At 40.1% G+C, this 24296-nt stretch overlaps 1 protein-coding gene across 2 annotated transcripts; it reads right to left on the bottom strand.

The window, feature by feature from the left end:
- Nucleotides 1-443: 443 nt before the first annotated feature.
- On the bottom strand, nucleotides 444-23250 carry DHRS9 (dehydrogenase/reductase 9). Of its 2 annotated transcripts, none has more exons than XM_025934075.2 (5): nucleotides 23130-23250; nucleotides 9158-9529; nucleotides 7488-7746; nucleotides 3973-4136; nucleotides 444-1262 (listed from the first exon to the last, which is right to left on the bottom strand). In XM_025934075.2, the coding sequence occupies exons 2-5, from the start codon at nucleotides 9468-9470 to the stop codon at nucleotides 1039-1041; spliced, it is 960 nt and encodes a 319-aa protein (XP_025789860.1). In that variant the 5' UTR covers nucleotides 9471-9529; nucleotides 23130-23250; the 3' UTR covers nucleotides 444-1038. The 2 variants fall into 2 exon arrangements, with proteins under 2 accessions (XP_025789860.1, XP_025789853.1); XM_025934068.2 differs by lacking the exon at nucleotides 23130-23250 and adding an exon at nucleotides 20891-21122.
- Between the last annotated feature and the right edge of the window lie 1046 nt (nucleotides 23251-24296).

Here is a 24296-nt window from a genome sequence, read left to right as displayed (position 1 = left end):
GGGCAGAGAGAAAGGGAGATACAGAATCTGAAGCAGGCTCCAGGCTCTGAGCTGTCAACACAGAGCCCGATGCAGGCTCAAACACAGACGGTGTATGCGTCAATGTTCACGGTGGCCTTGAATAGGCTGTTTAGCCTCCATAGCTCCCTCTAAAATAGGCAGGCTTGTCCTGGAATCTCCCTCTCTCCACTTTCATACTTGTTTCTAACATTCAGTACTCTTGTCCTGCTCTTTTCCTTCTCCTACTTGCAGTCCTACTTTGTGTTTTTCTGCTCCCTGGAGCCGATACCAGTCACATGATGCTTCCTCACCCTTCCTTCTCCTGACCTGTCAAAGCTTACAAAAGTGAGTTCCAACCCTTCAGAGTCTTCTTCTCAGCAAAATAACATATCCAATCCTCTCATGAAAAGCATTCTACTTACCATTTTTTTAAAAAAATGCTGTTAATTTTTTAAAGTTTATTTATTTATTTTGAGGGGAACAGGGCAGAGAGAGAGAGAGAGAGAGAGAATCCCAAGCAGGCCACACTGTCAGCGCTGAGCCTGATGTGGGGCTTGAACTCATGAACTGTGAAATCATGACCTGAGCTGAAATTAAGAGTTGGACACTTAACCAACTGAGCCACCCACGTGCCCCAGTATTCTACTTATCTCAACATTTTGGTAAGGGGCAAATACTTAACATTCTGGAGTTCAAGGGGTAGTGGCTAGAGGCATGGAGCGGGTGATAGATATCATTTTGAATGGGAAAGTCTTTCAATTTCCTTTACATCCTATTAAGCAGGCAAAACCTCAATATTGGGCAGGTGCCATCCTGGCCTTTCTATATGACCCATCATCACTGCCCTTCTTTCCAAAGAAGGCTTGAAAAGGGACCCTGGGACATCCCGAGTGGTGGTTGGATTCCCTCATTTATCAAAAGAGGCATGATCTAAATGAGTCCAGGTTGGATCAGGTAAAGAATGAGACCAAAAAGGAGATGTGTCCTTGAAAGCAGCCAATCTCATAGCCTGGGGGCAGGGATTTGTTGTCAGCTGACTCACACTGCCTTGGGATTAGCCAGCTCTACTTTCTGTTTCAACAATAAAAAGTCTTGCAAAACTGCTGGCATGTGAGACAGAGGTATCCAGAAGGTCTTGGCATCTCTTCCAGCAGCATAATGGGTCTTAGGGAAGAGACTCGTGAGAGCGTGGTCCATGCACTCCACCACCAGGGAGAGGTCCATGTTCACAAAAGAATTAGTGTCTTTCAGTTTGTCTAGACCTGTAAAAAGAGACAAAAACACCCTTACTCTTTGGAAGAAGGGGAGAAGGGGTGTGGGAGGCTAGGGTGTAAAGGGGAGGATGCGTATGTGGGTATTTATTTTGAATTGGCTGTTATAATTGAGGCCCTTTGTGGTGGGTTTCTATCTGTTCTTCAGGAAAGGATACAACCGTGCTTTCGTTAGACCCCTGGCTCTCAAACTTGAGTGGGCAGCAGAATCTCCTAGAGGGCTTGTTAAAACACAATTGCTGGGTTGGTTCTGACTCACCACCTGTGAGATTCATATATAGCCTTTAATACTACAGTGTTAAAGTGGGACCCAATAGGTAGGTGTAAAGTGGGACTCAATAATTTCCATTTCTATCAAGTTTCCAGGTGATGCTGATGGTGCTGATCCAGGGAACAAACTTTGAGAAGCACTACTTTAAAGCAATGAAGGACAGATGCTTTATAGTCTATGAGGCCCCTGAGCCCAGGAAGTTGTGGGTTCGAGTCCAAATTTGTTTTAAGGGAATACTATATAGGAAATGTCGGTGTGCATGTGTGTGCATACGTACACTCACATACCACATACTACTATAATTCAGTGAATAAAGAGGGAATCATCCCCAAAAGTCTTGACTCAGAATGCTAAACACAGGCTGGTTATCAGACAGATGAAATGTCTGCCTAATGAATTATGATAGCTTTAAAAAGGCAGGTATTTTATCAGAGATTGATAATGTCTCAAAGCATTCCTCCTGTGCTCTTAAAACATACCTGAGTTGTGTCTTCTTAAGAGAAGTCTATGATTTTTAAATCTTCCCTTCTACTTCAGGCCTTAGTGGCTGCAAGTTATTCAAAAAACCTAACTGAGATTACCTAATAAGTCTTAGTGTCTATTTTAAACTCTTACAACTATTGCCTTGGAAATGAAGAAAGGTGAGCTTAAATTTGTGGTCTGCTTTGGAACTGTGAGTCTGGCTGATGTCCAAGTCCTGATTTGGAAAATTCTAATAAGAACAATCAGTAAAAGAGAGGATACCTCAGCCAGGGGCCAAGTAAAAAATAATTTTCAGATGGCAGTTCATGATATATTCATAGGCATTTAGAAATATCAATGTCAATATCAAATAGAAAAAGCTCTTTTAAATGAGGGATTTTTTTTCTGAACTACTTAGAATCTTCAGAGTTGGTAATGAGTGAGAAGCTGAGTTTTTAATGGCAGAGGTTCTCAGCATATAGTGACATGATGGCACTGGGAGGTTTGTCAAACCAGACGTTCTCGTTGATATGTATGTATGCATCTGTGTGTGTGCACAAGTGTGTGTGTGTTGGGTGGGGTTGGGTGGTTGAGGAAGTCTGTCATTCTAAAAGCCTCCCCAGGTGGATCTGACTCAGCTCTTGGCTCCACCTCCAAAACTTCCAGCCTTGAACCTTGTCACAGTTGGCTGACTTACCAAATCCATCAACAAAGAGGCAGGACCAGAGTTTTAAGGTTAGAGTGACACAAAGTTAGGTGGGGCCCTGTTCGGCTCAAAGCAGGAGCTCAGTAAGTGTTTGAGGAATGTCGATTAAGCTTGTAATAAGACCTGGAAGTTTGAGGTGGAGGCAGAGCCCTGTCACAGGAAGTTCCACCAGCTCCTTAAAGCCTTGTTTACATTATAGTGCAGGGCCCAAGGATAAATGGTGAAGTCAGGCTGTCTGGGTTCAGATCTAGCTCTTCTACTTACTAATTGTGCAACATTGGGCAAGTTACTTCTCTATGCCTCTGTTTCTATAAAATTAAGGTAATAGCTACTTCATAGGGTTTATTTGGGCATTTTAAATGAAAGAGTCCATGTAAAGCACTTAGAATGGTGACAAGTACATAGCAAATGTTCAGTATACGTTAGTCATCATAATCTAGTCTATTATTATTTCTCCATCCCTGACTCAATCTGATTTATGTTACTTCTCCTGCTCTCTCCACCCCCCACCCCCACCCCCCCAACCCATGCATTCTTGCTCTGGAAAGCTTCCACCCAAATAATTCCTTCCTGTCCTTTAGGCCTTACTCTAACCTGACCTGTCTCATAAAGGCCACTTAACTAGCAATGCATTCATCCAGTTATGAATTTCTTGGGTAAGTAGAGACTGCACCATCTAGCACCCACTCTGGGCTGTTGGGCTCTGTCTAAGAAGTATAGCATCAATTTTCTTACACATTGTAGAGTCACTGTTTTACAGTTTCACGTGGTTACTTTTTCTTGTCAACTTGACTGTATACTAGGTAAGGGTCAGAGTCTGAGTCTTTATATTTTGTAACCTCCATGAATCCTTGAACAACGTTTAGTGAGTGGTTGTTTACCAAAAAGAGGAGGTTTATGTAGAGTTGAAGATGGGGGGGCTCCAGCCTGGACACGATCAGGAGGAACTGTATAGCCTTCGGTAGGACATGCACCTTTCTAAGCCTCTGCTGACTACTCCTATGGTTCTTTTGAGGAGTAAATTATAAAACTTATAATGTGTTTAGTATAGAACTTGGCACTTGGTAACTGCCCAGTAAATGTTTGTAAACCCTTGAAGTGAGAGATGGCACTGGAATTAATATGAATCTCTGATCCATATCTAGGATTCCCTATTGGTATATTATTATGAACACCTTATTTTTTTTCATTTAATTTTGAGTCTCCTTCGCGTCGTCTATGATAATGAACCCCAGAGGAACCCTGGTCCACCAGAGACTTACTTTTTTCAATGTAACCTTCTCCGTATTGTTGTTTTATATCTGGAGACAGATGTTTCCAAATGGCAAGTTTTTTTTCGGTGGCCTTTACTGGATCTGATAATCCTGTTTTGAATAATCCCGGTTCAATACATGAAACGTGTACACCAAAAGCTTTCATGTCCCGTCTGTGAAAAGAATACACTGATGATGTTTAATCCAGCTTGGTTTGGAGAATGTTTGCTATTTGGATGACTATTTTCTTATGAATTTTTTTCATGGAATCACAGAATTGGATAGGTTGGAAAGGAGTAGCTTGTTCTATGCTTGCAGCTTGCAGGTGAGGAAGCTGAAGTTCAGAGTGGTGAAGGGAGGGCGGTTTAGTGGCAGAATGGGAAAGGCATCTGGGTAGGCCCATCCCCAGCTTAGTACTCCATGTGAAGCCAGATTCTCTCATTAAATTGACAAGCATTCAGGTTAAGGACAGGTTTCTTCTCAGTATGCAAAGCACCTTCTGGAGAAATGGACTGATGATTGGCCTGGGTGGATGAGTTTACCTCCATTCTAGGAATGTGAAGAGATTGTGGAACAAGTGAGGCTAGGCTGAGGGACACAGTGTGACAATCCTTGATGTGGCTAATCTGTTCCCTCTGCTGCTCAGTGAGCTCTTTCATTGTGTGGCCTCAGAAAACCAAAGGTCTGCTCATTTACTGGGCAATAAGGTTTTAGGGGAATCATGGAACCCCCCTCCCCTACCCTGGGCCTTTTAAAGCAAAATAAAGTATTGCAAACCATTATATGAGTAATTACCTCCTAAATTTAATTTATATTTCCACCAAGGATATATAAGGAAGTAATTACTCATTTTATACAAGTCTTTATCCTAAGATTTTTAAAGAACTCTACCAATGAACTTAAAATGTGATTTATCTTAGGTTCTGCTTTCTAGCAACATGCCTAGTGGTTAGTTTGCAGTGTACTTAACTAAAAATACAAATTATCTTGATCTTGAAAGATTTTGAAAATATGTTGCTTGCATTAAAATTTCAAGGGTTATTTTCCAACTTAATTGTACTTCACACACCTATCTTCTGATCTCCTTTGGGTTTTGGAAAGTATTTGGGAAGATTTGTCTCCCCACCCACTCATGAAATACCATATAATCTGGGGACAAAAGGCTTTAAGTCACCCAACTAAGCTTACCAGGTAAGTAAAACCAGCATGAAACCAGTATTTTTGCTTGGCAAATACAGCTTTAAAGAGACCCAGGCTTCTCCCAGTTGGACCACTGTCCCTAAACCCTCCTACATATAGAAATTCTGGAGCTGCTACTTGACTGTGGCCTGCATGCACGGTACCTTTTCCAATACCAGTTCCATGATTTAGAAAAATACCCACTCTTTATTGGGTAATTTCAGGCATGTAGAGCTGTATTGCAATCACACAAACACTTCACTTGAAAAAAATTTTTTTTAAGTGGTTATTGGTCCCCAAGAGGATAGGAAGAAACCCTGTTGCTTTTTGTCTTTCTCTTTCCACCCATCATGTGGCCCTATGCCCAGCACACACATGGGAAGTAGATGGCAGAATAGGGTGACATCTGGTTGGAGGGAAGTCCCAGGAAACAAGAAGGAATGGGAAAGATCACAGAGAGGAGCTGAGGAAAGTGACCCCGTAACATTGTTTATGCACTGCACTTGAGCATGTATGGATCTGACATAGAGAAGCAAACTCTGGGACAACCATCTTCTGTATCCTAGACTGGCTACTGTGTGGTACATCTATGGGACATCTCTGGTAGCAAACAGGAAAAAGTACAGAATGATGGTTAGCAGTTGTGACCTGAATACAACCTCATCAATTGTCTGCTAAAACAAAAATATCAACCTTCTCTATAGGACTTAAATAAGACCCATAGTCTCATATAATTCCAAATATTCAGCATAAAAAGAACTGGAAACATTCCAAAAGAACTGGAACATTCCAAATGTTCAGCATAAAAAGAACTGGAAAATCTCAACTCACATGGGAAAAGACAATGGCAGATGCTAATGCCAAAAGGACACAGATGTTGGAATTATCAAAGTCTTTAAAGCAGCTATTATAAAAATGTTTCAAGTACAAAAGAAAATACTTTTGAAGTCAATGGAAAGTTACAGAACTTCTCCCCAAAAGGAAAAGGCAAAGAACCAAATGAAAATTTTACACTTGAAAGATATAATAACCAAAATAAAGTATTTATTGGTTGGATTCAATAGCAGAATGGTGATGGAGGAACGTCAGTGGATTTGAAGGTAGATCATTAGAAATTATCCAATTTGAACAGCAGAAAGAAAAATGATTGAGAAAGTGGACAGAACCTTAGGGGTCTGTGTGATAAAACCAAAGGTCTAACATTTGTGTTATAGTCTCAGAAGGATAAGAGAAAGAATGGATTACAGGAAAAAATGTTTGAAGAAACAATAGCTGAAACCTCACCAAATTTGGCAAAGATATAAATCTACAGATTCAGGAAGCCCTGTGAATGTCAAATGTTATAAACCCAGAGAAATCCATGTCTGGGTGCACTTTGTTTGCTAAATAAGTCCTTTGTTTTAGGCTCTGGGGTTCTCTGGTAGGCACACATGAAAATGATGTGGTCAGTGCTTTCTTGGGGGAGCAAAATCTCCACCTCTGATTAGTAAATTCCTGCTCTGAGTTTTATTTGGAAATGGAAGCACCAGAGGAAAACTGTATTTCTTGTCCTCAGGGTGGGGTTGGGGAGGTTATCATCTCTTTAGCTGTAGTGTCTGAAATGTATGGGAATATGGGTCAGGAGCTTGCAGAGAGAGAGAGAGAGAGAGAGAGAGAGAGAGAGAGAGAGAGAGAGAAAGCTATGTAGCTGAGTCATTATTTTGTGATAATTACGTTTACTTTACCAGATAATTTTCTACTGAGGGTTTATTTATTTATTTATTTTAATGTTTATTTATCTTTTAGAGAGACAGAGCACAAGTGGGGGAGGGGCAGAGAGAGATGGAGACAGAATCTGAAGTAGGCTCCAGGCTTTGAGCTGTCACCACAGGGCCCAACGTGGGGTTAACCTACAGCTGTGAGATCATGACCTGAGGGAAGTCAGACGCTTAACTGACTGAGCCACCCAGGAGCTCCTCTACTGATGGTTTAAACAGAATGGTGTTGTTGTGTCTGCAACTGATAGTTACACTAACGGAGAGGTCTGCCTTGATTTAGCCTCCCTGTATGATTCCTTAACTATTTAACAAACTGACTTGTTGAATACAAATTCACCATCGCTATCAGCATCATGCATCAATGCAAAAAGTAAAAAAAGGCTTGTCTGGACTTAGGTCCAAATCTCAGTTCTACAACTTACCAGCTGGGTGACCTTGGGCAAGTTACTTAATCTGTTTCAGGGGTATTATCTATTGGGAACTATTATTGGGAATAATTTAAAGCACTAAATAGAGTGCCTAGTGCATAATAACCACTCAGTAAACATTACCAACTAATATTCCTTAGTATGTCGATGTTTACTTTACCTTAAGCTGTCATTGAAGCCTTCTAATGCATATTTGGAGAGAGTATAACCCCCTCCACCAAGTGCAAGCCGACCTCCAATGCTGGAGACATTGATAACCCTTCCTTGAGCTTTTTTGACCAAGGGAAGCAAATTTAATGTCACATCGATGAGTCCAAACAAGTTCACTTCAATAGGTTCCCTGTAGTCTTCCACTGTCAGCCAGTCGGTGGGAGCCAGCACTCCGAGAACACCAGCATTGTTGATCAGACCCCAGAGACCTAGAACAGAGAGGAAAGAAAGGAGTTGTGATAGAAGATGGCACTGATATGGGCATCCTTGATGGAAATACAGCCCCTGCTTTACACAATTGTGCCATTTCCTCCTTCTAGCCATGTTCCTTCTTTGAAATTCATTACAGTTTTGGGAAGTAACTACTCTCAGAGAAGGTGGGAAGCTAAATTGGAATAGTTGAAGCTCTGTTACAATTTCACAGTAACTCTATTTCTGGTTCTGAATGTAAAATACCGATACTGTCTGAATGAGCCTTTCACTTTTTCATCTCAGATGTAGAGTAAAATGGTCTATTTTTCCCACTTGCTAGATGGCAAAGTGAGAGATTATTTATACAGACAAAGAGCAGTATCAATCTACTTCACATCTATTTTTGGTAAAAAATCTAGTCATCGAAAGTTTTATTTTATGATGGAAAACATTTAATATTGTTAAATTTGTTTGGAAATCAAGTATTAAAAATGGTCTGTAGGGGCACCTGAGTGGCTCAGTAGGTTAAGCGTCTGACTTCGGCTCAGGTCATGATCTGACGGTTGGTGAGTTAGAGCCCCTCATTGGGCTCTGTGCCGACAGCTCCCAGCCTGGACCCTGCTTCAGATTCTGTCTCCGTCTCTCTCTGCCCCTCCCCTGCTGGTTCTTTCTCTCTCTCAAATATAAATAGACATTAAAACATTTTTTTAAAAAATGATCTGGGAACATTATCAAACCATTGCTTTTAAGGTTCAGAGTCTCAACTACACAATGAAGATGTGATAGAGAAAAATCACATACATTTGGTTTCTTTTTTTCCATTTTGGACCCTAATATCTTCATTAATGAGAATATTTCAAGCTTCATTCAAGCCAATAAAAGTCCTCTAGTTTGGAATGCTGTCATCTTGGCAGAATGAGGTCCGATGGCTTACTACTCTATCACAATGATCTAAGACAGCTTTATCAGAGTCTCAGGCTATTTTCTACCTTTTCCCATGGAAAATGTGTGAGTTGTGGAATGATTTTAGAGTGAGAAGTAGGTCCCAGGTATCCAGATGGCAATTTGGGGATTGCTCTCATGATCTCCTGTAGCTTTTAGCTCCAAGTGCCTTTGCTGTATATGTGGCTAAACTAGAACTTCACGAGAGAAGAGCAGGAAAACTCAATACCTCCAATTCACTTCTAAATTTGCCCACCGAGACTTATGACTGAGAATAATGGGGGCTGTGTCTTTCATGCAAACAGAGAGCTTGCAACTTGGAACGACTGAGGGCTCTATCCTAAGATTTTCCCAATATTCTCCAGTACCATAACTGGTCTTTAGGAGACATTTTCTTTAAAGGCCATTTAAGATCCAAACACATTTAACTTAGCTGTAGCTACTTTACAACACCCCCTCCATTTTTCCCACCCCTGTATCACTCACCTTTTTCCCCAACTTGGTTTTTCACCCACTGGGCAGTCCTCTTGACATTCTCTGGGTCTGTTACATCTAGAAGCACGGTGTGAAGCCTTTCTGAGGTTTCTGCCTTTAAAGCTGTTGATTTTGATTCAGTCAGACAAGCAGCAATTACATGAAATCCTTTTTTATCAAAAGTTCTGGCTGCCAAATTTCCAAAACCCGTGTCACACCCAGTAATGAAAATGTACTTATCAGTGATGTCTGCAATCTTTAGTTGTCTTTTGTAATTCCATACAAAACCACAAAAGATTAGGAGGGCTAATACCCAAAAGAACATGTTCTTTCCAGTATATGATAGGAACTCTCCTTTCTTGTACAATAAAAGATGATGGTGACCTGAATGTTCAAAATTAGAAAGAAAATTCAAATTAGAACCATCAAAGGATTATAACCCAATTTTTACGAACTTCCGATACTTTAATGCATTCGAGTAGTTTTTTAAAAACAATAACTGTTATTTAGTTGGAAACATGGCCATTTAAGTGCTAAACCATAGCTCTAAGTAATGTGAAAACCAACCAAGCTACAGTCAGAGAAAGTAAACAGGAGAGAGAGAGAGAGAGAGAGAGAGACAGAGAGAGAGAGAGAGAGATTGAGAGATGCCATGGCAAAGCTGACACAGGTCATTGGGTTTGATGTGACAGTAATCTCATGTGTGAATTCATCTATCTGAAACACGGACTGTCATGGTAAAATCTTTTTTTTTTTTTTTAATTTTTTTTCAACGTTTTTTATTTATTTTTGGGACAGAGAGAGACAGAGCATGAACGGGGGAGGGGCAGAGAGAGAGAGGGAGACACAGAATCGGAAACAGGCTCCAGGCTCCGAGCCATCAGCCCAGAGCCTGATGCGGGGCTCGAACTCACGGACCGCGAGATCGTGACCTGGCTGAAGTCGGACGCTTAACCGACTGCGCCACCCAGGCGCCCCTGTCATGGTAAAATCTTATCTCTTGCAACTTCATGAAATTCAATCTATTAGAAAATGTTCAATTTCAACTGATTGATTAGATTCTTAATTATTCTTAGACTGTCAGCAAAAGGAGAGTATTTTGGTATTGCCATTATGAAAATGTTCCTAAGTTGGTTTCCAGTTTCTTATTTTCAGTAGCTTATTGTCATCCTTCAACCCAACTCTAAAAACCATCACAACACCATGCAGAGAGTATGCAGTGTGCAGCCGCCAAGGAGTTCATGGAGAGAGGGTGAGATGAGTGGGAAGAGACTGAGGGATGCTGGCCGAAGGCACAGTGTCCCAAACAGAATCAAGAAGTCTCAGATTCTGTTCCCTCTGGCTTTCTGTGAGGAAAAAGGTTTGCACGTACATAGGACAAAGGAGAGCAAATTCTTTCCTGAAAACCATGAAGCTTTGACTATAAGCAGTGCAGAATGACCTGGACAATTAGTTTGACAGGGCTAGATGGCCTAGGGCCTAAAATCAAAAAGGTGGAGGGCTTCCTTTCCCCTTTACTCAGAAGACTGCACCTGCACTTTGCCTCAGCATGTATTACCTTTTTTTACTTTTTTTAAATTCAAAAAATTATGTCATGTACACTTACTACATCAATTTAGAAATATCACACTTCTTTTTGGATTAAAAATACATGTTAAAAAAAGAATATTATATTAATTTTATAATCTTGACCATTTAAATGCATATGCTGTCTTAAAAGTTACAGTAATTATTGGGGCACCTGGGTGGCTCAGTCAGTTAGGCATCCGACTCTTGATTTCAGCTCAGGTCATGATCTCATGGTTTGGGCTCTGTGCTGACAGTGAGGAGCCTGCTTGGGATTCTCTGTCTTTCTCTCTCTGCCCCTCCCCTGCTTGCAAGTACTCTCTCTTTCAAAATAAATAAATAAACATTAAAAAAGGTTATTATGCAGTGTTTGGCTGCAAAATTACAGTTGTGAATGAATCAAGCAATTGTATGATTGAAAACAAGGGTGATATTAATTTGGAAGTGTACTATCAAAAGTATCACAGGGAGGGATTTCAGACTATTTGGAGATATAAAATTCCCCAATATATACATATTCCCCATAATATAGATATAAGATATGTACTATGATGTTTGTTATTTACAATCAGCCAATACCGTCAATTTTACTGTGGGTACCGGTGGCCAGGGAAGGGCAAGCTATCCCATAGGACAAAGTGAACAAAAACTGGAGGGCATTTACCTGTTTGCCTAGGTCTGAGCATCACGATGGCTCAGGCCTCCTAGCTCAGCCATAGGCAACACAAAGGAGGAAGACTGATAGGTCCCACCACATGTAAGAGCAGCCCTGGGCCTGTATTGGCTCTCTCTGCCTTTGGAAGCAAGAGGGGCAGCAGAAAATATCACCTTGGGAAAAACCCTATTTCCTTCGCTTTTGACTCAGAAAGTTTCCTTTCTTTGCCCCATGTTCACACATATCTCTGCCCTTGATCCAGAGCCACCCTTAGAATCAAGAGGGGCCTTATGCGCTAAATAGAAGATAAGACTTGAGTTGAAGTTCAGACCTTACGGGTGCTTCTGGAATCATGACTGTTTATGGACACTGTGTTCAAAGTACTTGCGAGGCCAAGCAATTTTATAAACTTTGACCTTTCTCTCTCTCTCTTTTTTTAATGTTGACGTATTTATTTTGAGAGAAAGAGAGAGAGAGAGAGAGAGAGAGAGAGAGAGATTGAGAGAATGAGAATGAGTGAGCAGGGGAGGGGGCAGAGAGAAAATGGAGAGAGAATCCCATGCAGGCTCTGTGCTGACAGCATAGAGCCCAAACCATGAGATCGTGACCTGAGCCAAAATCAATAGTTGGATGTTCAACCAACTGAGCTGCCAGGTACCCCTGGACTTTCTTTTTCTTTCTTTCTTTTTCTTTTTCTTTTTTTTTTTTTTACAATTATTTCCTGGTCTTTCATTTGAACCATTTAAAAAAATTGTTCATGGGGCGCCTGGGTGGCGCAGTCGGTTAAGCGTCCAATTTCAGCCAGGTCACGATCTCGCGGTCCAGGAGTTCGAGCCCCGCGTCAGGCTCTGGGCTGATGGCTCAGAGCCTGGAGCCTGTTTCCGATTCTGTGTCTCCCTCTCTTTCTGTTCCTCCCCCGTTCATGCTCTGTCTCTCTCTGTCCCAAAAATAAATAAACGTTGAAAAAAAAATTTATAAAAAAAAAAAAAATTGTTCATTTTTTTTCCTGCTTGTAAAAGTAACTTATGCTCATGGTAAAAAGAATTTGGCAAATACGGAAAAAATTAAAGAAGGAAATAATGATTATCACATTTGGCTCTTAGTGTTTTGGTAAGTCTTCTTGTATATATATTTTCCTGTATATGTAAATGTTTCTCTCCCTAATAAGGAATAGAAATATACAGAATTATACAAACACACTCATGTGCACACATACACACAATTTTTGTCTGCTGCTTTATAAGGAACAGATTATTTCAGATTAAAAATAACGCAATCTAACATATCTTCTTCACTTCTCAAGGAAATTCTGGGCTCTGCCTCCATCTTTTTTCCCAGAAAAAGATATATAGGTAAAGAAAGAAAAGGCAAGAGAACTATCAATTGATAAAAATAAGTCAGAGGTAAACATTAAAATATGGTAGGTTTGAGCAAACTAGTTGATTCTTTGGATACAGCTGTGCCTATTTCTAAAGCAGTCAAGTTTGTAGACTATCGTGGCTTAATAATTTGGCATAGTTTCACAAATCTTTCCTGCGTAGGCGTTATTGATTTGTGGCAAATCAATGTCCATGTAGTAGAATTTTCTCTTCTCAAACATATAAATACATTAAAAATGTATAATTTTGAGGTGAAGTGTTGGTGTAACTACCTTTTGCAAAATTTCATGTTTAGATATTTTAAGGAAATTTTGTATTTATAAATTCAATTAGTATAGTGTTATGTTCAAGTCTGGCCTCAATAAATTGAATAATTGGATAACTAAATGTTGAATATGTTTTCTGAATGGATTCTGTAGCCTTAACTGCAATCCAAACCCCATGGAATTATTTGAAGAAGGCAAATGCTCATGGAGTTTAATGTGTACTAGATCAGAGAGTAGAAACTTTCTATGTTGTCAAGTTTTGCTGGGGGCAAGCATAAGGGGAGTAATTGTAAAAGAATGGTTTACACTTGTGAAGCATTCTACGCTATACTTTTACATATAGATCTCATTTGGTTCTCTCAACAGCTTTTTGAGTTAAAGAGGGCACATTGTTTGCCTCATTTTATAGAAGAATCAATATGCTAGCTAATAAATGTAAAAGGAATGATGGAATTAGAAAATCATCATTTAGCAACTGACATCATAACAATTATATCAGAGAAGTTTGATCAATGAATGCTAAAACTAGTAGGTGAAATTCTGATAAGAAACCATTATAGAATCTCAAAAAATCTCCCCATAAGATAGGCAATAGTTAAAAAGAGAGTAATAATAATTTCAAAGAAGAGAAATCTGACAGATACCACCTTACCCAAGTGATAAAAATTAACAGTGCTAGTCATGGGACAAACCAACATTAAGTGCCTCCTGGGATGGTACATTGGAAAGGACACAGCAACACTTTTGCACATAAATGGATCCTAATCCTGCATGGAGCTACATCTTCCATAGACAATATATGGCATATACTCTTTAAAAATGTCAAAGTCATGAAGGAAAAGAAAGATTGAAGACTGCTCCCGATAAATGGAGACTGAAGAGATATGACAACCCAATGCAACATGTGATACTGGACCAGAAAACTATTTTTTTCTTTTGCCAGAAAGGATGTTATTTGGTCAACTCGTGAAATTTGAGTGAGATTTGTTGATTTGGCAAATAATATTGCATTCTCAATAAATATTAATTTTTCAATTTTTATAATTTACTAAGATTATATAGAAAGTTCCTGCTTTTTAGGAAATATACACTGAAGTATTTAAAGATTAAGTAGCACCATGTCTCAACTCAGTGAAGACCATGTCTTTAACTCTGTTAAGAAAATAATAAGAATATTCATATAAATAAGTAAACATATAAAGGAAGCAAGCTGAGTTTCCATTGATAGATGAATGGCTAAAGAAGATGTGGTTGCCCAACCACAAACAGGTGGCTGCCAGGGCAGAAGTGGGGGGTGGTGGGGGTGGTTGTGGGGGGATGAGTGAAATAGGTGAAGGGGATTAACAGGTATAAACTTCAGTTATAAAAGAAATAAATCCCAAGAATAAAAAGCAGAGTATAGGAAATATAGTCAATAATAATGTAATAACTTGTATGGTGATAGGTGGCATGCATTTTGTAATGTATATGAATGTCTAGTCACTATATTGTACACCTGAAGCTAATATAATATTGTATACCAACTATACTTCAATTGACAACAACACCCCCACATACATATGGTTATAAAGAGAGAATGAAAATGCAAATGTGGTAAAATGTCAATATTTGGGGATTCTGGATTGTATTATTTTTTCAACTTTTCCACAAATTTGAAGTTATTTCAAAATAAAAAAGTACAAATTTGGCAAGGGAAAATAAAACATTTTTTTTTTCCTGAGAAAAGGCTTCACTAGACCCAAAGGGTTTCATGAACAAAATAGGTAAGAACTCCAGCACTTCAGAATCTAGTGACCTTGGACTTCTACTCTTTCGTAAGTTCACCTTCACAACTAGTGGAGAAAAACAAAAACTCAAACCAAAGCAGTAAGATTCCTTCCTCCTTCCTCATCCTCTCCATTTCTCCCGTACTTCCTCGTTCCCTAGCCAAACACATTTTTCCTTGGTGACAAGCCACAGAGAAGAGCTTTTTAGTTGTTAAGGATGGGCTCACACTTTTGTTCAAAAATTTTTTGAATATTTATTTTTGAGAGAGAGAGAGAGAGAGAGAGCATAGTTGGGGAGAGGCAGAGAGAGAGGGAGACACAGAGTCTGAAGCAGGCTCCAGGCTCTGAGCCGTCAGCACAGAGTCCGACGCGGGGCCCTAACTCATGAACCATGAGATCATGACCTGAGCCGAAGTCAGACGCTTAACGGACTGAGCCACTAAAACGCCCCAAAGATGGGCTCACATTTTAAAATGTGTTGTCTTTATTAGGCACCTCTCTAGGCTGAGGGTCATTTCAGATGCTGGTGTCCCAGCCTGCAGCTGGAATCCAGGGGACTACCAACTCTGACCTAGAGTTTTATAAAGCCTCTCCTTACCCCAAATATTATTGTCTAAAAAATACTGGTTCTTCTTCAATTCTTAAGGTTCACATTCCTCTAGGTCATCGGACCAGTCAACCATAAACCAATACATACACACCTCTGACCTCTAATAGTATTTTAGCCAAGATTCCATGTGTTGTCATGTTCCTGAGCAGCAGCCCTTGGTCAGAGTCATTGGGAACATGACCTGTATACAGAAGCTGATTGATGGCTCGTTGGTTCATTGACCACCAAGAAGTAAATGAATAACTGTGATTACTATGGCTGCCTCAACAATACACCGCCAGCCTGGTCACCTTCACATGGCTCCTTGGTCCCTAAAATTCAGAGACTTGGGGCACTGACCTTTGTGGCTTGGCTGTTTGTTTATCTGCTTTGTCTTCCATCTCACAACAAAGTGCTTACCAGGGGTACACATCGCTTGGTTCAAGGCAAGGAGCACCTCATCTGTAACAGTCCTCTTAGGATGCAGTGGCTATGAGCCTGTGGACTCATCAAAGGTGAGAGCAGAGTAAAGGAGAGCAGGTCTGCAGCCCTCACACTGCAGTGGGTGGACAGCTGCATCCTCTGAACCAGTCCTGGAGATATTTCTTAAGCCCAAATAAACACTAGCCACTTTGCTAGGAAAAATAAATGTGGGAAGCAAGGACTGAGGCCACACACACACACACACACACACACACACGGCAGTAGGGCAGGGGTTAGGAACCCAGGTTTGAAAATCAGACAGGTAGAGGTCTAGTCCCAGCTCCTCTATCATCAGAGGTCTTTGGGCACATTATTTATATTTTCTTAGCCTCCATTTTCCTATTTGCAAAATGGAAATAATAACTTTTCCGTTGGAGAGTACCTCGTAAAAAAAAAGTGACTAAATATCTGCTACATAGGCAGAAGCTTATCGCTGTGGCAGGATTAATCATGCTCACTTGGGAAGGACTGTGGTACTTTTCCTATTTTGGGTCAAATAATTATTTGTTGTGGAGTCTGTCCTGTGCATTGCAGGATGTTTAGCAGCACCCCTGGCCTCGATCCTCTACATGCTAGCAGCACCCCCACCTCAGTTGTGACAACGAAAAATGTTTGCCAGTTGTCCCCTGGGGGACAAAACTGCTTCCATTTGAGAAACACTGGGCTAGAGGTTCCTTGCCTTGTGGGTACAGAACTCCACAACATCAGAACTATTTTTCTGGAAGCTCAGTCATTAGTTCTTTGGTGGTGCCACATTGATGAGAGTTTATTTATTTTTAATGGCCTTACCAGAAAAGTTTTATTACTTATAAAATATAACTCACATCTTGCTAATATTAGTATTAGTTTCTATGATTTAGAAAAAGTGCCTTTTTGTCATCATGAGGTTGGAGGCAGTGAAAAAGCCAAAGTTAGAAATTACCAGGTTAGCACTCCCAACATTTGTGAGGCCTCAATTCTGGCTAAGACTTTTGAGTTTGGGCCACTACAGGTTCCTCTGTGGAAGCCCTTCTGGTGGGATGCCAATTGATTCTGCAGAATTCAGAATATGGTACTAGAAAAACCATGGTACTCGGATTCCCAGGTTCACTTGGATTCCCTGACCAGTTCACCAGGTCAGGTAGGAACAGTAATAACTGCTATGGTTTATTGAGTGCTTGCTGTATTCCAGGCCCTCTGGTAGGATCTATGAATATTTATCTTATTTATTTATTTAATTATTTTTGAGAGAGAGATACAGAGAGACAGAGAGAGAGACAGAGCATGAGCAGGGGCGGTGCAGAGATGCGGGGCTCGAACTCATGGACCGTGAGATCCTGACCTGAGCTGAAGTCAGCCATTCAACCAACTGAGCCACCCAGGCGCCCCTATCTTACTTAAACCTTACAGTAACATTATCTCCATTTTATAGAGAAAGAAACAAATTCAGAAATGCAGGTTAATTGGCTCAAGATACAATCATAGTGCTGTTTGGGGACCCCGGCCACTTTGATTTGGCTATTCATGCTTTAATCCTTTGCTGCACTGCCACCTGGATTCCCACTGAACTCTGTGAGTCTGGGCTATGTGTACAATTCTCTACAACCACCAGTACTTGTGTGATACTGGGTATTAGGTAAATTAGTGCTGTAGAAGGAAAGAAGGAAGAAAAGAAAAGAAGGAAAAAGTTTCAACTCTAAGCCCAGGGTTCTGGTGATAGTTGGGTTAAGTCTTTGAGCCCTCTGAACCATCAGGCGAAAGGCTAATAATAGCAATATAATGTTCACACTTCCAATTTAGGAAACTTTAAGAACTTTTGAAGAGTGTTCAAGTAATATTTATCTCATTTAATTGCCAAAATATTTCTGTGAGCTAGGTACAGTAGGTATCGTACATGAAGTTATCAGCCAGAGAGTGGCGAGAGCTAAAATTCTGATCTCTGAACCCCTAGACTGTGTGGAAGGAGAAGGAATAACTGCAAAGAAATTAGCACATTATCGGTTAGTAGGAGGAATGGAAATACTTTATCAAAATTCTTGACCACAAAGATTCAAAAGGAACCAAGAAAGGAGAACTAATTGTGTCTTTCATTTACCATGCAAAATGCTTTGTTGCTTTGGGAAAATATTGCAACTCGATTGCTGTCCTTGCTCACTTCTGCTTTTTTTTTTTTTAAACTTTCTATAACTGGGTTTATTTCTCTAGTAAAAAGTCCAAAATAAGATGCTTTGATTTCACTTCTCTTACTCATCTTCCTCTCCCCTTTAAAATTAAATGACACAATTAAAAATAAACAAAAGAACTGAGAATAATGTCTCAATGTCATTCTGAGCAATGCTTTTCATAAGAAATATATAATTCTTTTAAAATACATCCTCCAACCAGATTTCATTTCATTTCTACATAACTCCATGGAGGGCTTTTGTTTTAGAAAGCAATATTGAAACTTGTCAATCACACTGATTGATAGGAATTTGTAGGGTTTGAATTTACTTGCAATTTGTTGCAATCATGGCCTAAGTTGAATCAACAACTAAGTTGTTCATTAAAAAACATCAAATAGAGAGCATTTAGAAGTAGCTTTCTAATATTTTCTTTTTGAAGTTCTCTTGCACAGCTTTCGTAATATCGATGGCATTCTGGACATATGTGTCCTTAGTACATTTAAATATCATTAACCTAGCTAAGTATACCAAATTCCTTTTTAGTTTGATCTTTTCATTGAAGTAAGAAATTCTATTTGTTTGTTTTTGTAACCCAAGTGATCTTTCACAGATTTCGGCTGCACTTTTAAGAAAAATAAGTGTTTAGATCTAATGACACAAACTAAATCATATGACTAATAAGTTATGTTTCTGTGAAAAAAAATGTTCAAGTTGGGCACCCAGAAATCTAAGGAGAAAATTTTAAGTGAAGCCAAGGGATCCTATATGAAGTACGCTTCCATTAAGTAACAAATGCTTCTTTGAGGGTCTGATTAAAATAATAATTGATGATGATGATGACGAAAATGATCATGATGATATAACTGAGGGGGTATTTGTCATCATGGAAACATTAAGTTCTCTCATTCAATGGAATGAAGAAGCTCCTTTGACAGTGACATTCCCCTTGAGTCCTGCTTCCTCCAGGAGGGAAGTACCCTGGGTGTACTTTGTGTGGCGGGACCGGTGAGACACGGAGGAGGGCGTGCTTCCTTTGCAGACTCATTCATTCAGTCTCCTAGAAGAGGTCTGGCAGCCACTCTTAATGTAGGGAAGGCCTGACGCGTGTACATTTGGCGTTTTTAGTTCTAAGGATAAAAGTATCTCTGAGTTGCCTCTGCCTTTTCTCAAAACTTTTTCATTATCATTTATCATAACACCTACAATTAATTAATTAATTATCCCCGGTGCCCCTAGTTGATGGCTTTGCCAATATGCTTCCTGACAGTACTGGCAGGGTAAGAATTATTGGTAAAGCCATGGCTACTTCACTTAAGAGATTGTATATTGTATATGATTTAGTTTATCATCACAAGGCTTCAAAAAAAGCTTAGAATATGGAGAGAATGTTAGGTATGTATACAGAAAAAGTGTTCAAAACTGCAGTGTGTTTCTTTTCCTACACAGTCATCTTTGAGCAGAAGTAAAGGTGTGAGTTTTGAAAGTCTGTACCTTAAGAAAGTGACATTGTTATAAGGGTTTTAAGACAAATTCCCCCTTTCCTCATCTGAAATGTATGAGATAATGATTTTTTTCCTTGTATTTAAACATTGGGATTTGTTCTAAAATTGGGCGCATTTTTGAAGTCTCAAAAACATGAAGATGATACAACATTTAAATTTCATTTCATGCAGCACCTAGCCAAGGATATTCTTAGAGCATCTAACATACACTAAAGGATACTAAGATAAATAAAGCATGGGGTGCCTGGGTGGCTCAGTCGGTGAAGCATCCAACTTCGGCCCAGGTCATGATCTCACAGTTTGTGGATTCGAGCCCCACGTCCAGCTCTGTGCTGACGGCTCAGAGCCTGGAGCCTGCTTCAGATTCTGTGTCTCCCTCTCTCTCTGACCCTCCCCTGCTTGCTCTCTGTCTCTCTGTCTCTCTCTCAAAAATAAATAGACATTTAAAACAAAATTTTTTTAAAGGATAAATAAAGCACTGTCCTTACCTTGGGCTAGTAGGGTAGGGGGATATCTCAGAGCTATTTGTACAACCTTAAGTTGATTTTTAATCTAAATGCATGTTTTATTTAAACTTTTTCCTCAGTTGCTAAAAATTAACCCATTGAGAGAGTGTGCCATGCCACCATTTTATTCATAAAGCCTTTAACAAAGACTGCCAAGATTAAGTGGCAGTGAAGCCACTAAATTGACTTTCTCCCTTACCTGTTGCATGTTGGGAGTCAAAGTGAATACAGACTCAGACTGGGGGAAAAGCCCAATGTCTTCCAGGTAAAATGCCAGGCACAGGATCATGAAATGGAGAGTAAATATCTGAAGCAAGTTTACTGCTCTCATCTTAGTTTCCAGGAATCAAATATGCACTGTGAGGAGTTCCCTGCTTCCTTCTGCCCTAGAAGGTGTTTTTCTCACCCACTTTAGTGTGCATGTGTGCATTCGCCTCAGGTGACATCTGATAATATCGGCAAGGCCGGTTGATAAACAGAACAGAACTATAGGTAGCAAATCTGCTGCTCTAGTAAGAAACTCAGCTAAGATTCCTACTGTTTTTTGGAGCCCTTCCCCCATTCAGTTTCCAGCTAATTATAAGTTTTACAGATGGTGTCAAATAGGCACAGAAAGAATAACTAGATATAAATTGGATTGTAACTCTAGAGTGCCAAAGAACATTCAAACAGAGACCTGGGAGAGCTTAAGGCAAGGATCTGGGTGACATTGGGATCACTTTTATGGTAAGATGGACTCAGTGTCCATCACAACCTTCTAACATTGTTATTGTTATTATAGCATGAAAAATAACTCGATTAATTTTGTAAGAGTGAGGAAAATCAAAGGCAGTTTGAAGACTGACATGAGAAACCAAGAGATAAAGGACAGAATTCAGTCATCGGTTACCTTACTGAGAATGAACTGGGGCGCAGAAGCTGTTGTGGACCGGCTGGGCTAAGTGCCGTCTGCCTACTGTGCTGGGCAAGGAAGGGTTGAGCCACCTGACCACACTGATCCCCTGGAGGTGTTGATGCCTGGGCTTCCGTCAAGTTCTGAGTTCATATATGTGTGAGAAGTCCTCCGGTTCCCACCTTACTCTGAGTCACTCTTATATGACACTGATGACTAACTCTCTCTTCAGTGGATGAAGGAAGCCAAGAAGCTGGGGGTCATGTGTTTCCAGAGGAATTGGTAGTAGCTTCAGTAAATTAAATTTAGCAACTTTCAGAAGAGACTTAAAAATGATTAATAACATTCCTTTAACTCTGAGTGCAATCTCTTGACCAAATTCAGCGGTTGAAATAGTGTAACGTGGAAACATTTTGTAAACTGTCTGGTGCATTGTTTTAATCGTTTAATTTTGAATTATGATTACTGTTCATAATCTCTAGGGTTTTTTTTTCTTCCTGTTAACCTGCCTTTGCTAACTTCTTAGTACTCCTTCCTTCCTAAGAGAGTAGGTAAGGGACACCAATCTGATGATTCTTTTTATCATTTTTTTTTAACACCGATGAGCAAGGAGATCAAACTAATTTAGTGAAATGAGGTTCTGTACTTATTTGTGAGTCTTAAGGTGTGTCGAGGAGATCTTACCTAAATGATTTTTGGGACTAAATCACTGAGAACAGGAAAGGATGCCCCTTCCCTTCCCAGAGTTGTTCTATTTCAGAGTTTATCACAATTGACCTGCCGTATCCATGGACTGCAATGGAAAATATTGAGGCTCCAGAGGAAGAGGAGGAAGAGACAACGCTATTATGCACCCGCCCCATCCCCTAGGCTACCACCTCCCCCCTTAGGCACACAGCCAGGTACAAACTCCACTGATTGTTTACTTTCAGTTTCCCTACATATCAGTTTATTGCTTTATGTCTCAGACTGCCCAGACTTCTGTCTTCCCTCTTTGAAAATGCAGTTTATTTCGGTTTAGCTGGGATGAGTGAATGAATGAACATACCTGTCTAGGTAGAGCTCGAACACTGCTATCACACTATAAATTAAATGGGGATCGTTTGTCTCCAAAAGAATAAGAAGCCAATACTGAAATTTATACAGGTAAAGATGTAGGGCGCCACAAATATGCCAAATATACTTCTTCCCCTTTAACATTCTGCAAGTCAAAGTAAAGCTTACATAGAAAACCCCTTAGAGGGGCGCCTGGGTGGCGCAGTCGGTTAAGCGTCCGACTTCAGCCAGGTCACGATCTCGCAGTCCGTGAGTTCGAGCCCCGCGTCGGGCTCTGGGCTGATGGCTCAGAGCCTGGAGCCTGTTTCCGATTCTGTGTCTCCCTCTCTCTCTGCCCCTCCCCCGTTCATGCTCTGTCTCTCTCTGTCCCAAAAATAAATAAACGTTGAAAAAAAAAATTAAAAAAAAAAAAAAAACCCTTAGAGAAATAATACATTGACTTAGATCTACATGAAGAAAAGTATAAATGATTAATATCAGATCCTTTCTGTGAGCAAGTTATTGTCATTGAGATGGAGAGAGCTATAAGCACCTGGGTGGTCATGTAGGATTGAAGGGAAAAGGAGAAAGAAAAGGCTATGACATTAGTATGTTTTCCCCCTTGTCAAATGGTCCCATATAGGGGTTTAAGCAATGGAACTATTTGTCAGCAGTAACCATATCTGGACTGTAACTACATCTACATTCAAATTCACATCTTAAAAGCTAAATTTCCTTTCATTCTATTCCTTAACAAGGCAAACTATGAGATGTTACTTTGTTCAGCACTCTCTCTAAGTTAGTTACACTTCTGGTTGTCGAAGGTGATGTAAAAAATACAGAGCAAATTGCAATTCTATTTTTTCCCTAGTTCCTTTATAAAGCAAAAGATTGCACTGTGGATTTCATTTAAATGTATTCAATGTTGATAATTGGGCTGTACTTTTATAGGTACTGCCAGTGTCAAAACACTAAATATACGACTCTCTTTTTTCTTCTAAATCTCTATGTCTCCCATATTTCCCCCAATTTCTGTCAAAGGGTGCCTTCTCCACCTTTCCAGACACCAAAACGCAAGGAGAATGTCCAGATTCAAGACAGTCTCTGGTGACATATATCGGGTTTTCTACAACTAACTGCACTGTGCTGGGGTCCAAGCCAGACATAATCCTAAATGAGTCAGATGAAGAAAACCACTTACCCCAGCACCGTAGGCTGTGGTGGGTCCAGCTCCTGAATATGGTTGGTGTCACTCTGGTAAGGGGGTGGGGGGCAAGGCTGTTTATGCTGAGTGTATGTTGGCCTTCCCCTTCCTGGTATAGTATAATCCACTCTCTCAGGTCACTCCCAGTGGACTGTGCCTTTCTGAATAACTATGAGTTGGTATTACGTCCTTGTATTTTTAAAAGTGTACTTTGTAATTTTTACTTCCTCCTTTTGTCAACAGACAGCGCTCTTATTTCCAGTATAAAGATTCCCCTTTTTGCACCAACAATGCGTTTGACATTCAAGCTGCTTAATTGCAAATGCTGCCCATAAATGCGTTGCTAGGCTTGGTCAAAACTAGGAGCTTTGTTGCTCATTAGGCATTTCCTGACTCTCCCCATTGTAGGATGAAGCTGGGCTAATCTTTTGTTTCCCTCCACTGTTAAATCCTTACAAATACTAATAGTTAAGGACTGAATTGTGAGAACATTTAGTAGATTCTTTGAAGAAAGATCTTATTTGCAGAACACACAACCGTTTAGCTTACTCAAACAAGAGGTCTTGGTTTGAAAGATGGGGTGAGGAGTATTATATTAGGGAGCATTGCCCTGGAAAGAGCAAGAGAGATGAATGAAGGCTTAATAAGAAAAATGTGACTCTCACAGAGGAAGGAAGTGGGTCCTCCTTTTGGTGTGACTGTCACATGTAGACCATTAAAAAAACCATGACTTAGGAATGATCATCTTGCCAAGTTTCTTGGTTTCTTCTAATTCAAGACAACTCCCCCGCCCCCCCCTGCCCAGAATCTTAGTTGAGATGGCTAATGACTCAAATGAAATTAAGAGCAGATGGTAGATACATTACATTGTGCAATATGTAACACAGTAGGAAAGAACTCACTGCGATCCATGAAATGGAGAGAAGTTAGAGGTTAACTCTTAGCAGTTAGAGATAACTGTCTTCAGACCCTGTTTGGGGGTATTTTATATTATCTGTTCTGTGCCAAGCCTGCATTAGGTTCATGAGATACAAAGATGAATAGGGCCTTTTCTATTGAAGAACCACTTGCCATTAGCTCACTGAATGCTGATTAGGAGATCCCACAGAGGTTTTCCTCTCCTTGAATGGCCCCTGCTCCTTGCTGGCTTCCAACATGTGACTC

This window comes from Puma concolor, chromosome C1 (assembly GCF_028749965.1).
Source record: "Puma concolor isolate L17-30 chromosome C1, mPumCon1.1.hap2, whole genome shotgun sequence".
Classification (NCBI taxonomy): domain Eukaryota; kingdom Metazoa; phylum Chordata; class Mammalia; order Carnivora; family Felidae; genus Puma; species Puma concolor.
Note: the sequence above shows the minus strand (reverse complement) of the source record. Positions and strands in the feature narration are given on the sequence as shown.